General features: G+C 47.3%; 1 protein-coding gene across 1 annotated transcript; it reads left to right on the top strand.

Moving 5' to 3' along the window:
- The first annotated feature begins 8,805 nt into the window (after positions 1–8,805).
- LOC132459173 (uncharacterized) lies at positions 8,806–14,535 on the top strand. The gene is made up of 2 exons (XM_060053564.1): positions 8,806–11,204; positions 14,124–14,535. Exons 1-2 carry the CDS (start codon positions 9,432–9,434, stop codon positions 14,181–14,183), a joined length of 1,833 nt encoding a protein of 610 aa, XP_059909547.1. The 5' UTR covers positions 8,806–9,431; the 3' UTR covers positions 14,184–14,535.
- Positions 14,536–16,134: the final 1,599 nt, after the last annotated feature.

Below are 16,134 nucleotides of genomic sequence, written 5' to 3'. Positions count from 1 at the left end.
ACAAAAGGGGATATGTGTGGTAGAAATTAATGATTACATTCTATGGTAAACTATGATTATTATTAGGCCTGTATATCTAATGGTAGAAAACACACGGTGCCTGGGAGTCTGGGGTCAGAACAGATGGTGGAACCCATGATAGGAGCAGGAAGCTACAGGGTTAATGCGTGCTGAATTATTTTGTTGATAATTTGGTTAGACAAACTCATGATTGATTGTGGGCGGAAACCTCGAACAACGAAACTGCTGTGTGTGTGTGAATAAAGAAGAAGCTGAGATCCGTTGACCGGCAGTGACTTTGCAAACCCATTCGGCTGTTATCGTTGTTGCTTTTTTTAAACGACAAAGAGCCGGCAGGAGGCTGCTTTTTATTCAGTTTCTTCAGCTTTTGGGCAAGCTGGCAGCTGCTTTAGCTGTGGTGCCTCTGGGCTTACTGTCTGTGGCACAGGCAGAGAGGAGGGTCAAGGTGACCCTGCAGTGTTTCGTCTCTCTGGCTCCATGGAGAAAGAGAGCGTATCTGGAGGCAGGCGTGCCCATGGGCGCAATTCCGGCACGCCGGGAGTTGGTGACAACCAACGCCTGCCTCTCGGGATGGGGCGCAGTGTGGCAGGGCAGGACTACGCAGGGACGGTGGTCTGGCCGGGACGTTGCACAACACATCAATGTGCTGGAACTCCGGGCTGTGCAGCTGGCACTGGCCAGCTTTCTGCCCCATTTGACAGGCCGGCATGTCCTGGTCCGGTCGGACAACATGGCCACGGTTTCCCAGGTGAACCACCAGGGGGGCACCAGGTCGGCACGGCTACTCCGGGTATCCCAGAGCCTGTTGACTTGGGCTTCTCCCCGTCTGGCCAGCCTACGGGCAGTCTATTTGCCGGGGGCCCAGAATCGGGCGGCAGACTTCCTCTCCCGATTGAAGCCTCCACCGGGGGAATGGCGGCTTCACCCCGAGGTGGTGGAGTCAATGTGGGGCCTCTTCGGCAGGGCAGAGGTGGACCTCTTTGCCTCGGAGGAGTCGGCGCATTGCCCCCTCTGGTTCTCCGGGGCTGGTTCATGCTGGCGCATGATTGGCCGGACAGGCCTCTCTATGCGTACCCACCATTGCCTCTGGTTCTACCGACACTCCAGAGGGTCCTTTTGCAGGGCCACCGGCTCCTTCTGGTGGCCCCCTTTTGGCCGGGGAGGCTCTGGTATCCACTGCTGCTCAGGCTCTGCTGCAGCTCGCCATGGCGCCACCCCGACAGGAGGGATCTCCTGTCCCAGCTGGGGGGTCAGATCTGGCATCCGACCCCTCTCGCCTACAGCTCTGGGCTTGGCCACTGCAGGGCCCGACCCACTGCTGAGGGAGTGCACTGCGGCTGTCAGGGGTACTGTCATGAGTGCCAGGGCACCGTCGACCAGGTTGCAGTACAGAAACAAATGGAAGCTGTTCTCCAACTGGTGTGGGACCTGCCGCTGTAGCTGGAAGCCTTGTCATCGTCTCCCTTTGAGCCTTTGGGTCAAGGGGGGTTGAAGTGGCTGTCCATGAAGGCTGCCTTTTTACTCGCCATAACCTCCAAGCGGGTCGGGGAGTTGCATGCCCTATCAGTGAGTGATACATGCCTGAGGTGGAACTCTGATGGCTCGGGTGTCACTCTATGGCCGAATGTTGCGTTCCTGCCAAAGGTGCTTCCACGCAATCACCTTAACCAGCCCATCCAGTTAGCACGCTTTGACCCCCCATCTGGGGAGGGTGGGTCTGAGCTGCTGTGCCCGGTGCGGGCCCTTAGGGCTTATATTTCTGCTACCGCCGGTATTCGCCAGTCGGAGCAGCTTTTTGTTTGCCATGGTGGCCCTAACAGGGGTCGTGCTTTAACAAAGCAGAGGCTGTCCCACTGGATTGTGGAGACCATAACGCACGCCTACGGGGCCAGTGGTCGCCCCCCGCCATCCAGGGTGAGGTGTCACTCAACCAGGAGCGTCTCAACATCATGGGCTGCCCTGAGAGGGGTGCCCCTGGGGACCATCTGTGCCGCGGCGTCATGGGCGTCGCCTAACACATTCTCCAGGTTCTACCGGGTCAACGTTGCCACTCCCCATCCAATGGGCATGGTCCTGATGCCAAGCTCTGCTGTCTCTGGTCAGTAGGGTGAGCGCTTTGATTCTTCGTGACGTTGTTGGTATTGGCCATCCAGTGCTTAATGCTTAATTAATTCAGTAAGGATGAAATAGAACGCAGAGTTACATATGTAACTCCGGTTCTATGAATCCTGGATGACCGCCAGAGTTACAGGTCACTCAGAAGTCTCGTGGTTCTAGAGGTTCTGGGAACAGATCCTCTGTCGACACCGGGCTATATAGCCAATCCGGTGTCACGAGGGTCACATGTGACCTTGTTGCTATAGGTACTCGAACTGCACATGCGCGAGACAGATAAATCCAGTGCTTAATGCACCGGTCATCCAGGATTCATTGAACCGGAGTTACATACGTAACTCTGCGTTTCGTTTGTTTACAGCCTGCGCGCAACGTGATTCCCGGCCAAACGTTAGAGATTGGTTATGGCAGATCCAGAGTGGCACTGGAAGTGTGCTCACTTGAAGACACCCGCCTTCAAGTGAGTTAACGTTTGTCAATTAAGTAGGTCCAGACTCTCTGTGCAAATGAAATGAAGTAAGAGTCTGGTAGGACCAGGCTAGGTCTACACAATACTCTTCATTACATTAATTCTAAAGGTGCGGCCACACCAGACGCGTATCTCGCGTATGAAATCGCCATTTTTTCCATAGGGAACCATTGGTTTACGTGTCATTTGTGACAAATCTTTATCGGGAAGCAAATCAATAGCTGCTCAGTATTGATTAAGGCCTCCAATTTCGACAGCTAATTACTACCATTAAACATGTTCGAATATGCTCATGTTGCAATCTCCTGGAAGCGTAGATGTTGAAGGACACCTTGTTCGTCCTCTTACGCCACCGGGACGATATTTACATGCTTCTGATTGACTAATGAATTGATTCAGCTATTCCCCCAGAAGTCTGGGGTCAAAAGGTCAAAAGGAGACGGCACCACGCCGGGGTGGATCTATTATTGGCCATTTTGCCCAACGTTTTGAAAGTAATAATATTTGAGGGAATATTTTTTTGTTGTTGTTTTAGCAGCGAAATGCACCGTGTGTGCGTGTGTGTGTGTCTGTGTGTCTGTGCGTGCGTGTGTGTGCTTGTGTGTGCTTGTGTGTGCGTGTGCGTGCGTGTGTGTGTGTGTGTGTATAACACGCTATTTTATGTTGAAATGCGACGTAATCCAGTGTTCACGAAAAGTACACTGTCAACGTATGCTTTTGGCGACTGGGTTGGCTCTCAGATATACGTGTTTCTAACAAGATGATATCATTAAAAGTTACATAAAGTAACAGTTTAATAACACAAACGCAGGAAGCACGTGAGCTGCTAGTTTAGCGAAAGCAACCTGACGTCGTTGAAACATGCGAGCGAGCCGATCAAATCCTAATAACTATAAAACTAAAGATCAGACACAATCACTGACTGAAGATTATGCAAGTAAAAAGTATATTTCTCGCTAGAAATGTTGAAACACGTTTAACGGTGAATCGGTCCTAAAATATTGCATTTCCCATTCAGATAATAAAGATTAATAAAGATCATACACATTCACTGACTGAAGATTATGTAAGGAAAATGTACATTTCTCGCTAGAAACGTCATTAGAAACGCGTTTAATGGTGTATCTGTCCTAAAATATTGCATTTCCCATTCAGATAATAAAGATTAATAAAGATCATACACATTCACTGACTGAAGATTATGTAAGGAAAATGTACATTTCTCGCTAGAAATGTCATTAGAAACGCGTTTAATGGTGTATCTGTCCTAAAATATTGCATTTCCCATTCAGATAATAAAGATTAATATAAGCTACGCCGTGTTCCGGAGCCGCGGGGGATTCTGGGAATTGGGGTTCTCAGTTGACAAATGGGGCTTTTGTTAAAGGTTGGGTACGCGATTTGCGAAACGCCAGCAGATTTTGAAAATACACAACTCAAATGGTCCTACCCCCTCTCCTTCAACGCTGACTCTGACTCCACCCATTCCAAGTACCTGGACGCGCAATCATGCACGAGCGCGAACAGAGATGCGCGAGAGCGAGCCAGGCTAGCGTAGGTTTTCGTTTAACAACATGGCACTACATTCAGCTGTAAATTGCACCCAGTACCGCGGGAAGTAGGGGTTTTGGGGGTGCTGCAACACCCCCTGTCCGAGGCCCTGTCTTATCACAGAAAACGATCATTTCTAAAAACTCCGGCCAAAGTGGAGATTTCTGAAAACGCCGGTTATGTGTTGTCGTATCAACGGGGAGAAACGGGATTTTAGGTTCTGAAGCGTCACATTATGCACCAGGAAATGCTTAACGTCATGTGAGCGTCCGCTGTACCGTATTGGTCCGAATATAAACACAAACCCCATTGTAATACGACCTATATTTGGAAAAAAGATTTGAAGACCAGATCTTGATTTCATGAATAAATAAATTGTATTAATTGAAATAATATACGAAAATAAAAAGGCATAGAATAAAACACTGCATTGCCACTAAACAGTAGTGCAAATAGGCCGTATTGATGTGTACACCAAAGACTTCCTGACACTCCTCTGCCCCGCTGTGTTCGCTCTGGCTGTGGTCGCTCCGAACTGTTTCGGCCCGTGGCAAAGCGAGTCATCCTCGCTGCTGTCCAAGGCATGTTGAGACGCAGCATTTATTTAATGCTCATATGTCCTAGTGCTGAAAAAAGGTTATATGAAAAAGTGCGAGGGTAGCGGTGGTGCGCTAAACTTGTTCTGTGAGCAGCTGGATGTGAACCATGGTGTGAAGGAAGTGAACACAACGATCGATTTTCAACTGTGCGCGCATGCACTGGTGTAATTGAGCTGTGCTGCTATATATCTTTTTTATCAATGTGACGAGTTGCGAGTCTAGTGCAGGCCGGGTTTTTTTTCCCAGCACCCCCTGCTGAGAATACGTTCTCGCGGCTATGGTTGCACCAGATGTTATAAACATTAAACGGTCACATAAATCATTACTATTTTTAGAAAATGTATGTTTGTTTCATATAATTGTATTGGAAGTCCTGGTTTTCACTAGGGTTGCCGCGGTGTGGACATTTTCACACCGAGTAATACACTCGTCTCAACACCGGTATTACCGAGTATAAACGGTATAAACTTTGAAACTAGGTTAACCGCCACACAAGCATCGGTTTTTAGACCCTTCTCGTCCTTCAGTTGCCGCAAACGTTCAAAAGCAGCGCCTAGGATTATTCTTGATTTCAGTTTTTCTCTTACAACGTTTTTATTATCAATTACTCTCTGAAAAAGAGTTTTCCTTCTCTTTGCTGGTGGTGGTGGTGGTGGTGGTGGGGATGGTGGCGTCTTGTCTGCCATGGAAATTGTCTTCTACTGCTAGGTCCAAATGTGGATTAACTAGTTCCAGTAGATACCGCAGGATAACAACAAACAGGAGCTTGCTCTGGGTCACGAGCTCTGGGTCACGAGTACTGCACGAAGGGGTCGCGCGCGGGGCGCGGGGGAGGGGGGGAGGGGGAGTGCAGTACGACCGTTTGATTGACGTACTTACTGTCCAATGAAACTCGGTGGCAATGGATATGATTGGCTGGAGTTTTTCGAGCCCTGCACGTTCCACAGATGATTGACAAGTTTAATTTTCATGTCAGTACTTCTAACTCAGTGGCTGTAAGCGGGTTATGATAAGGATTTCAAGTAATTTTGCAAAAATGGCCAAAAAAGCAAATCACCTATGCAACCTTTAACTTGTTTTGTTGTTAGGATTAAGTGGGGTTAATGGGTTCGGGATGTTATGTGGTTGTGTGTTGTTCTATTAACATTGTTCGTGTGTTCATTATTGTCGACACCGTCACCGAGAGTGACGTGACCATCGTTTCGTGCAGCTGTTCCGTGTTGAAGTCTCGTTCAATAAAAACCAACTCTCGTTGTCGAGCGTTCAATAAAAACCAACTCTCGTTGTCGAGCGTGCCCCCCCCCTACAAACGTGTCTCCCCCCCCCCTCAACAAAAGTGTGCCCCCCCCCCCCCCCCTTCATGGGTCTGATTCGCCGATTTCCCATGCTGATATCCCCGAAGATTCTCGGGCATCTTCGACAATTTGGCTATAGATTGTCTCATTACACGCTAAATAATATAATTATAGCCTTGTAGTGACCGTAACATAATTCACCTACAGTATTTCGTTATGTGTTGTTCTTTCAATTGTGTTGTTGTTTACTGCATGTCATTTACGTTCTTGGTGGTTCAGGGATCGCGGTCCCTAAGGATTACGTGCGTCTCATGACGTCACAGACCATGCTGGATTTGTTTACCTTCAGCACGCTTTGTTTTCCGGTTTTCTTTTTTACAAAATAAACCAGTCACACGGCTGTGTGCTCAACGTGCGAAGTTGTGTTCTTAACTTATTGCAATTTCCACAGCCTAATTATATATATAGGTTTTGGCATAAACATAACTAGGGTGCACTGTACTATCTGCGCACACCCTTTCTGAAGCCTCTCTCTCGCTCTCTCTCTCTCTCTCTCTCGCTCTCTCTCTCTCTCTCTCTCTGTCCCTCCCGCTCTCTCTTTCTCTCTCTCTCGTACCGTTTTGTGGAGCACGTTAATTGTCTTAGAACACTCCCATTCAGAATGCATTGGTTTACATTTCGTTTTGTGTAACACGCAAAAAGTCGGACTATCGTGCTCGGGAACACGCTTCAATAGATTAACATTCGTGCGCAGGAGCACGCAATTGCGTGATACCGGGTTGGATAGTTATGACGAAGAGGGAACGCTCCGTTCACTTGCATGGACAGAGTCTCTGGTTACTAAGCAACCTCAACGTCTTGGCGGACTATATATCTGCTGATCAACACTACGAATGCTGGAAACACACCAGACACACCATGTGAAGTTATTTAACCCGATTATTGTTATTTATATCCGAGATTATTTAATCTAACCCGATCTAAACTCTATCACCAAAACACGGCGGCGTTTGGGTTTCCTACCTCGGACTCCAGTGCAGCCACGGCCGACAACTATCTTTATTCTGGGTGGAAATAGTAACATAGTTACGCCATTAAATGCGTTTATGGAAACATTTTTAGCGAGAAATGTGCATTTTACTTTCGTAATGTTCGCTCGGTGAATGTGAAGGATGTTTGGTTTGATAGTTATGACGAAGAGGGAACGCTCCGTTCACTTGCATGGACATGGACTCATCTAGGCGAGTGACGTAGGCGCGTATGGCGCGTATGCGACCATTTTTGACACAAAATGGTCAAGCAACATTTTACGCGCGTATCTCGCGTAAAAATTACGCGAGATACGCGTCTGGTGTGGCCGCACCTTAATAACATTCACTTAATGAGCAATCCTACCTGCACACTCTAGACCTGTGGGCTCATGGCTGGTGCTTGGTGATGCATCTTGTATCTGAGGGGCTACAAGACAAAGTTTACGGCCAGTTATGTGGCATCGCATCATAATATTATTTAAATTATGTAACGTTAGGTTAGACAGGCTATACATTGCAACGCCACGCAATTCATTGACTTGATAGGCTAATTAATTCACTGGAACGGTGCAGGTAAAGTTGCACTTTGTTCAACATCTTGTCTTACCCGTTTCACTGTTTTCATTGGTCGTTTTAGACCGCGAGCACGCTTGATTGAAAAAGCTGCCGATTTTTGCACATTTGGCTGCATGTGTCTCCAGGGCTTTTCACTTTTTAATCCTCGCTTTTTCTGCGCCACTCTTGCTCTTTTTATTTTCCATTTTGCATTATTATTTTTCTTGCACGTCTGGGGTTGGAGCTAGGCTACAAACACCACTGAAAGTGTGCGGTATGCACGGACGTTACGTCAGGCTGCGTCTGCGTCTGTTTCTTGTTGGTGGGCGTGCCCTTAACCTGCGTCCGCGTCCCAGTTTCATTGACATAATCAAACAGACCACCGACTCCCTGATATGATGACAGATGACAAAAGAAAAGAGCTGCAAGTGGAGACGGCCCAGCGACAGCGGTAACAGCATACACGTGATACCCACTCTATAGTCGGTCTTATTAAACGATTTTACAGATTTGTAGATGTGTTGCGAGTGTAAACGTTTTTAAGATGTTGACTTTTGACAGTCATCTGTAGGCCAAAACTGAGTTAAGTTGTGATAAAATAATGAGCACGAATTGAATTGACACAGCTCGTTCCGCTTTCACTAGAGTTGCACCTATCACCTGTTCATCTCCGCTGCGGTGGCTGAGAAGTGTGATATCATTCAATAGACAAAATTGATCCTTAAATATTAGATCGGCCTGTTTAGTTCATACAATCTGTTTATAACACTTAGTTCAGTTAAAAGGGGTAAAGGAGATTCAAAATGTAATAAAACGGATAAAAGTTAATGAATTACTGTTATAGCCTACTATCCTGTCTCAGATTCTAAACGTTCAATATCCCCCAGTCAATAGGGTGCTGGGGCTCGGACAGTTCATAAAACATATGACAGAGAGAAACAGACGTAAAGTACAGTATGAGGTAGAAATATAGTTGATCATTAATTATATGCCAATAATAGATCAAGTTAATGCTCTGAAGGGAAATTAATTGCTGCACACCCCTAATAAATATTACGTTTTTCCATTTTTCAGCCTGTTTCGTGTAGACTACCACTACTGAATTACCGGCCTTTATATAGTTTGCTGTGCTGTGAGAATTTATCGTCTTTGATCTTAATTTTTTTTGATTTGTGCTTTGCACCATGAATGTTCTTATCTGTTGTTTGATTCATTGCTTTTGAGTCAATTAAATTAAGAAACATTGACTTTCCGCGCTGTCTCCTGCCCCGTTTCTTTGTTGCGTCTGAGCCGCGTAACAAATGGGGGCTCGTTCCAAACTCGCAATTCTGCCGTGAGACAGGTGTGTGTTACCTGCAGGCTGCAGCTGCGTTGCATTAGGCTGCGTGCTACGTTGTTCGGCACAGGAATGTCGGACAATGAGAGAGGGTAAGTTCAGCGATCTATTTGCGGGGCCATTAACTATTCCTTTCGGGCTTGCGTATTTTGTGGGACGTGTGGTTTTTTATTTTTGAACAGATCCTGTGGCTAGAGCATTTGTCTCGGGGGCACTCCGAGGCATTGGTGGAATCGCCAGTTTTCTGGTTGTTTTGCGATACCTCCGGGCTTGGTGCTTAATTCATCCCACCACGGGCCTGTTTGAAGATCCGCGTTTAGTTGCAATTTGGGTTAAAATTGGAATGGTTTTTTGCTTACGTTATCGCTGGGCTTCACTGTTTAGTTTTCATTGTTTGGTGGCGTGGAGATTTGGCTGATTCCGTTGATCAGCAGGTGTGACGCGTTAATCACTAAAAGGATGACGTCACTTGTTGCAAAGTTTGTTGAGGAACCCTCCAGGGCTGTCTTCAATGCATTAACTAAGGATCAGTTAATGCAGTTGGCTGCCCATTATAACATCGAACTTCCTTCCACTCGGCTTAAAAGTTACGTCAAACTTTCGGTGAAGTTGGCGTTGTGCGCGAAGGGTCTGATTGACGCGCCCGACTTTAGACCCGAGTCTGACGAAGAGGATAAGGAAGAACCTCTCGATGATTTAGTTGAGGACCTCGGAAACCCTTCGTTTGCAGACGAAGAGGAAGGTCTGTCTCGTAAACCTGCGGCAATGCTGTCTTTTGAGCAGCAGAAAGAGTTGCTTCAGATGCAGCTGGATAACAGTAAAGTTTTGCAGCAGTTGCAGTTCGAAAGGCTCCGCTTCACTGAGGAGAATGAACGCGCACGGAGGTCGTTGGAACACAAAAAGCTGGAGCTTGAGGCTCAGCGTTTGGATCTCATTCGGCAGGGGAAAATAACGTCACCTGGTGCAGCAGGTCATAAGCTCGATATAGCAACTAGTCTACACTTGCTTCCTCGCTTTAATGAGAAAGACGTCGATACATTTTTTCTTCTGTTTGAGCGTGTGGCTGATACACAGGACTGGCCTGGTTCACACCGTGCGCTTCTGCTCCAGAGCCGTCTCACAGGAAAGGCACAGCGGGCTTTCTCTGCCTTAACTGTGGAAGAGGCCCGTGATTACGACCTGGTGAAAGCTTCGGTGTTGCGGGCATATGAATTAATTCCGGAGGCGTATCGTCAACGCTTTAGGAATATGCGGCGACTTTCGGACCAGACGAACGTTGAGTTTGCAAGGGAGTTGCGTCTGCAATGTCAGCGATGGTGTGTTGCTTGTAAGGTTGAGTCTTATGAGGAGTTGATAGATTTAATTGTCCTCGAACAATTCAAGAACACATTGCCAGAGCGTGTTGCAACGTACGTTGCGGAGAAGCAGGCAACTAGTGAGTCTGTCGCTGCGGTGTTGGTAGATGAGTACGAGTTGACTCACAAAGCTCATGTGCGCTCATCTAACGTCCGCAAGGTTGATTTTTCTACCAATAGAAGTGTGAACGTTGGTGCACAGTCACATCAGGCTTCTGGAGTAGATCGCTCAAGTAGATCTGACGCGGATCAGGGTTGCCGGTACTGTCATGCAACTGGTCATTCAAAGTGGACATGTCCAGTGCTAAAAGTTAAATCAAAAGAGCGTTTTTTTGAGGTGAAGCCGGACATGTTGGCAGTATCTCCTTCAGACTCGAGTGTTGATTCGTTGCAGCCTACTGGAGTGAATTCTAGTTACGCCCCGGTCGTTTCCAGTGGTTTTGTTTCTTTAAAAGACGGTGATGATTTGGTTCCAGTTAAAATTCTCCGTGACACAGGAGCGTCAGAGTCGTTCATTATGGAGTCTGTTTTGCCATTTTCTCCCACTTTAAGTTCTGGAAGGTCTCTTTTAGTTCGGGGAATTGACCTCACTACTTTTGAAGTTCCATTACATAGAGTGAAGTTGTTTTCTGAGTTGGTTGAGGGGGAGCTTGAGTTGGGAATTCGCCCTGCCCTCCCTGTTGATGATGTCCACGTGATTCTTGGGAATAATTACGCGGGAGGAGCTGTTTGGCGGAGTAATCCTGTGTCTGTAGTATCTTCTTCTCCTCAGCTGAGAGCGGAGACTGCTGATTCGGAGCAGTTCCCTGACGTGTTTGCAGCTTGTGCCGTGACCCGCTCAGCTACTCGTGCTGCGGCGGACGCCGTGCAGCTCAAGGTACCTCCCGAGAAGACTAGGTTTGCCTTACCAGATTTTCCATTGAATCTCTCGTATGGAGACCTAGTTAAAGAACAGCTTGCCGATCAGTCTCTCTGTTCATTGTTTGAACGTGCTGTCCCAGCTGACACTTTTGAGAGCATGGCTCATGGCTACTGTGTAAAAAATGGTCTGCTTGTGAGAAAATGGACGCCGTCCACTGACACTTCGATGGGTGAGCCATGGTTACAGGTTGTGGTGCCTGAAACCGCTAGACGAGCAGTCATGAAGACTGCCCATGACATGTTGGGGCACTCTGGTGTTAGAAAGACGTATGACCGCATTATGCGTCATTTTTTTTGGCCGAAATTGAAAAAAGACGTGGCTGCATACATAAAGACTTGCCACATCTGTCAGATGACTGGTAAGCCAAACCAGGTTGTTCAGCCTGCGCCTTTGCAGCCAATACCAGTGGAGGCTGCTCCGTTTGAGTACTTGCAGTTGGACTGTGTTGGGCCTTTGCCTTCGTCGAAAACTGGGTGTAAATATTTGTTGACCATCATGTGTCAGGCCACTCGTTACCCTGCTGCCTACCCATTGCATGCGATTACCACCAGGTCCATTGTGAAGGCTCTTTCCCAGTTTTTCTCAATTTTTGGTATTCCGAAAGTCGTTCAGACTGACCAAGGTTCTAATTTTATGTCTCGTGTTTTTTCTCAGGTCATGCGTCAGCTTTTTATCAAGCATCACACTTCCTCGGCTTATCACCCTCAGAGCCAGGGAGCCCTTGAGCGTTTCCACCTGACGTTAAAGTCTCTGCTTCGTGCTTACTGTATGGAGTTGGGACGGGGCTGGGAAGAAGGCCTTCCTTGGTTGCTGCTGGCCTCTAGGGAGGTAGTACAGGAGAGCACAGGGTTTAGCCCTAATGAGCTTGTCTTTGGCCATTCAGTGCGTGGTCCTTTGGCTGTGCTTAAGGATGGTGCAGGCCTCCAGGAGCCACCACTTGCCTTAAGTGATTATGCTAATGGATTTAAAAAACGTCTGTATGAGGCAGTTCGTCTAGCTCGGGAAAATCTGACAGCCACTCAGACTAAGATGAAGCAGCGCTATGATCAGAAAGCTAAGCGCCGTGTGTTTGAAGTGGGGGATAAAGTCCTCGCTCTTTTGCCGGTCCTGTCCTCACCATTTCAGGCAAAGTTTGCTGGTCCGTATACGGTGACCAAAAAGGTGTCGGATCTTAATTATCTGCTGGCTACCCCTGACAGGAGAAAGAGCTCGCAGCTATGTCATGCCAACTTGCTAAAGCCGTATCATGAACGTCCGAACGTGCCTGCAGGAGGCGCTGTTAGTGCTGTGGCTCTGAGTGAGGGTGTTCTAGCGCCTACTTCTCTTGTAGATCCTTCGGTGGAAGCACAGGAACAAGAAGAGATCAGGGCTCCTGACGATGGCGTCTTGCGTGCCCGCTTAGATAATTCTGAGACCTTGAAGCAGCTTCCCCAGTTGCTGCAGCACCTGTCTGGGGACAAGCGTGCAGAGTTAATTCGTCTTATTCAAGAATTTCCAATGTTGTTTTCCGATACTCCAACTCAGACACATTTGGTGGAACACGATATTGATGTTGGCGATAGCTTGCCGATCAGACAACGTTTTTATCGTGTTTCTCCCCAGAAAAAGAAACACATAGACAAAGAGGTGGCCTATCTCCTCGAAAATGGACTTGCTGGCCCGTCTTCATCAGCCTGGGCGTCGCCGTGCCTTCTAGTTGGCAAGCCGGACGGTACTTTCAGGTTCTGCACAGATCGTAAACTCAACGCTGTTACAAAACCAGACAGTTTTCCACTCCCGAGGATCGAGGACTGTGTAGACCAGGTCGGTGCCGCCAGGTTTGTCAGCAAGTTTGACCTACTAAAAGGTTATTGGCAGGTGCCCTTGACTGACCGTGCGAAGGAAGTCTCCTCTTTCATTACGTCAGAGGGATTGTTCTCGTACAATGTGATGAGTTTTGGGTTAAGGAACGCACCAGCCACCTTCCAGCGGCTTATGAACACCGTTGTAGCTGGACTGGACGGCTGTGCTGTGTATCTAGACGATGTAGTGGTCCATAGCAATACCTGGGGGGCGCACTTGGAGGTCATCAGGGCTCTTTTTCGTCGCCTTTCTGAGGCCCGTCTGACGGTCAACCTTGCCAAGTGTGAGTTTGCGAGGGCAACAGTCACTTATCTAGGAAAGGTGGTAGGACAAGGACAGGTGCGTCCTGTTCGGGCAAAAACTTTGGCCATTGGCCGGTACCCATCACCCACAAGTAAAAAGGACTTGATGCGTTTCTTGGGCATGGTGGGGTTTTACCGTGGTTTCTGTCCTAGTTTCTCATCTGTTGTTGCGCCGTTGACGGATCTTTTGAGGTCCTCGGTGAAGTTCGACTGGACTCCGGTATGCCAGTCTGCTTTTGAGAAAGTAAAAGCGCTCCTAACATCTTCTCCTGTTTTGGCCGCGCCGCAGTTGGACAGGCCGTTCAAGCTGCATGTGGACGCGAGCCAGGTAGGAGCTGGTGCTGTGTTGCTCCAGGAAGATGAGCAAGGCATCGATCGCCCAGTTAGCTTTTTTTCGAGGAAGTTTCTCTCCTATCAGTACAGTTACTCTGTGATTGAAAAAGAGGCGTTGGCGTTAATTTGGGCACTTCAACATTTTGATGTTTATGTAGGGGGTGCTGTTTCTCTGGTGGTCTATTCTGACCATAATCCTTTAACTTTTTTACAGTCACTTCAGAACCCCAACCAGCGGTTGATGCGCTGGGCTCTTTTTCTTCAACCATTTAGTTTAGATATACGTCATATTAAGGGTTCGCTTAATGTGATTGCTGATACCCTGTCCCGTGCTCCCACTGACTAGGTGTGGTCATGTGGTTTCTCCATGTTTTCCTTTGTCTGCTTTGTTTTCCAGAGCCCAGATGACAACGTTTTGGACAAAGTGGAAAACGCCTACCAGGAAAAGGGGTTTTAGTTGGAGATGGGTTCGGGAATTTAGTGGTTTTGTAATTGTGGTGTCTTTTGATACTCTGCAAGCTCCTTCTTAAGGGGGGGGGTGTTACGGCCACATTGGCCTTTCGGTTGTCGTGGTATGTGTGCTACGTGTTTTGTCTGCCTTTACTCTAATAGGCCTGGACCCGCATGTTCCAGGATGGGGGTGTGCCCGCGTACGGGGTGTGTCCCCGTGTACGGGATAAAAGGGGGCTGGCCTGGAGAGAGGGAGAGCGGGAGCGGGAGATTTGATTTGTGCTTTGCACCATGAATGTTCTTATCTGTTGTTTGATTCATTGCTTTTGAGTCAATTAAATTAAGAAACATTGACTTTCCGCGCTGTCTCCTGCCCCGTTTCTTTGTTTTGCGTCTGAGCCGCGTAACAATAGCTTTTAACAATTACTTTAATTGGTAAAGTATTTCGGTATGGTAAACTGACTATGAAGCAAAAGGAGGTTGAAGCGTATCTGGACACGTGTCGAGCGTCTCCTAGCTGACCAAAACATTATTAACCCTATCGTATGGGCTGCCGAGAGATTCTGGCTCGCATTAGTGTTGGCTCGTTCGTTCGCGAAACGGTTCGAATGAACGAGTCTTTAGAACGAACGAACCGAACCGGTTCGTCTCTCTCGGTCGTCTCGTTCACCATTCGATTCACCGGAAACTCGAATGAACGAACGAACAAGTTTCCGGTCGCACTAACTCCACTGAGTCTGACTGACTCAGATGAGAACCGTGCAATGGCGTGCATTCCATGATGCGATTCACCGTTACCGGAAACTAGGCTGAATCGCGAACGACTCCTCCACGTTCAGTCGAGTTTCCGGTGAATCGATTCACCGGAAACTCGACAGAACTGGGAGGAGTCGTTCACGAATCGTATGTTCGTTCAGCCTGGTTTCCGGTAGCGGTAAATCGCATCATGGAATGGACCCCATTGCACGGTTCTCAGCTGAGTCAGTCAGACTCAGTGGAGTTAGTGCTACCGGAAACTCGACTGAACGAACGAACGATTCGCGAACGACTCCTCGTGGCGAACTGAATCACGCGAACTGGGTCACGGAAACGAATCATTCAATCCACCACTAGCTCGCATGCTGGCTCGTGTTTACTGTTATTGTCTGATCCGCGTGGCCTGGAAGTAGTGGGAGGAGCCGGTGTAACTCACTTGTCTGTGGTGCTGCCTTCTGTGGATGGAGCCGTTATTGCAGCCTTCAGTAAGGTCCTGCTCCCCTTGTGGCTATGTATAGTATTTACAGCTTATATGTTTGGTCCTGCTTCCTAGTGGCTATGTGAGGGAAATGCAGCTTCTTAAAATACTTGACGTTTACAATGTTTTGATTTTTTTATGACTTAACTTATTCACTTTGGTTACACACAGAGCTAAGTTAAAAACACAGACTCGAGTTTGTCGTATTTAAAAATGGTCAAATAAGGTGTTCCAGCAGCACAAGGTAAGACAATATTATAGACAATTAGAGGCAGATATTAAATGAATGAAGGTTCAGAGTAAGAATGTAGGAACTCAAAAGTGCAAATAACATATGATAAATATGTTGGAGTGCAGTCGAACCTTATGATATTAAGACAGCAGAATGTAACTAGACCTAATATAAATATGTCAGAAAAGGAGAAGCTAGAGAGGAATTGCTTTAAGTATTCCTGTCCACTCGTGCATAGTTGCTGTATTTAAAATAATTATTAGCCTCAATCTCTAATGCCCTTCAGCTTTACAATACGAGTATCACTTTGTGTCCTATCAAATATTAAATTGAGATGATTGCAGTATAACACAGAAGGAATTCAGAATAAGGTGTGTGTATTTACAGAAAGAAGAGCCATAAGCTCCAGTTTAAAGTCAACAGCGAGTGTCAAGTCTTCGGTCCAAAACCGGAAGCGTTTATCCAATTTTATACCATAATTTATTACGTTCA

This window comes from Gadus macrocephalus, chromosome 6 (assembly GCF_031168955.1).
Source record: "Gadus macrocephalus chromosome 6, ASM3116895v1".
In the NCBI taxonomy this organism is placed as follows: domain Eukaryota; kingdom Metazoa; phylum Chordata; class Actinopteri; order Gadiformes; family Gadidae; genus Gadus; species Gadus macrocephalus.
Note: the sequence above shows the minus strand (reverse complement) of the source record. Positions and strands in the feature narration are given on the sequence as shown.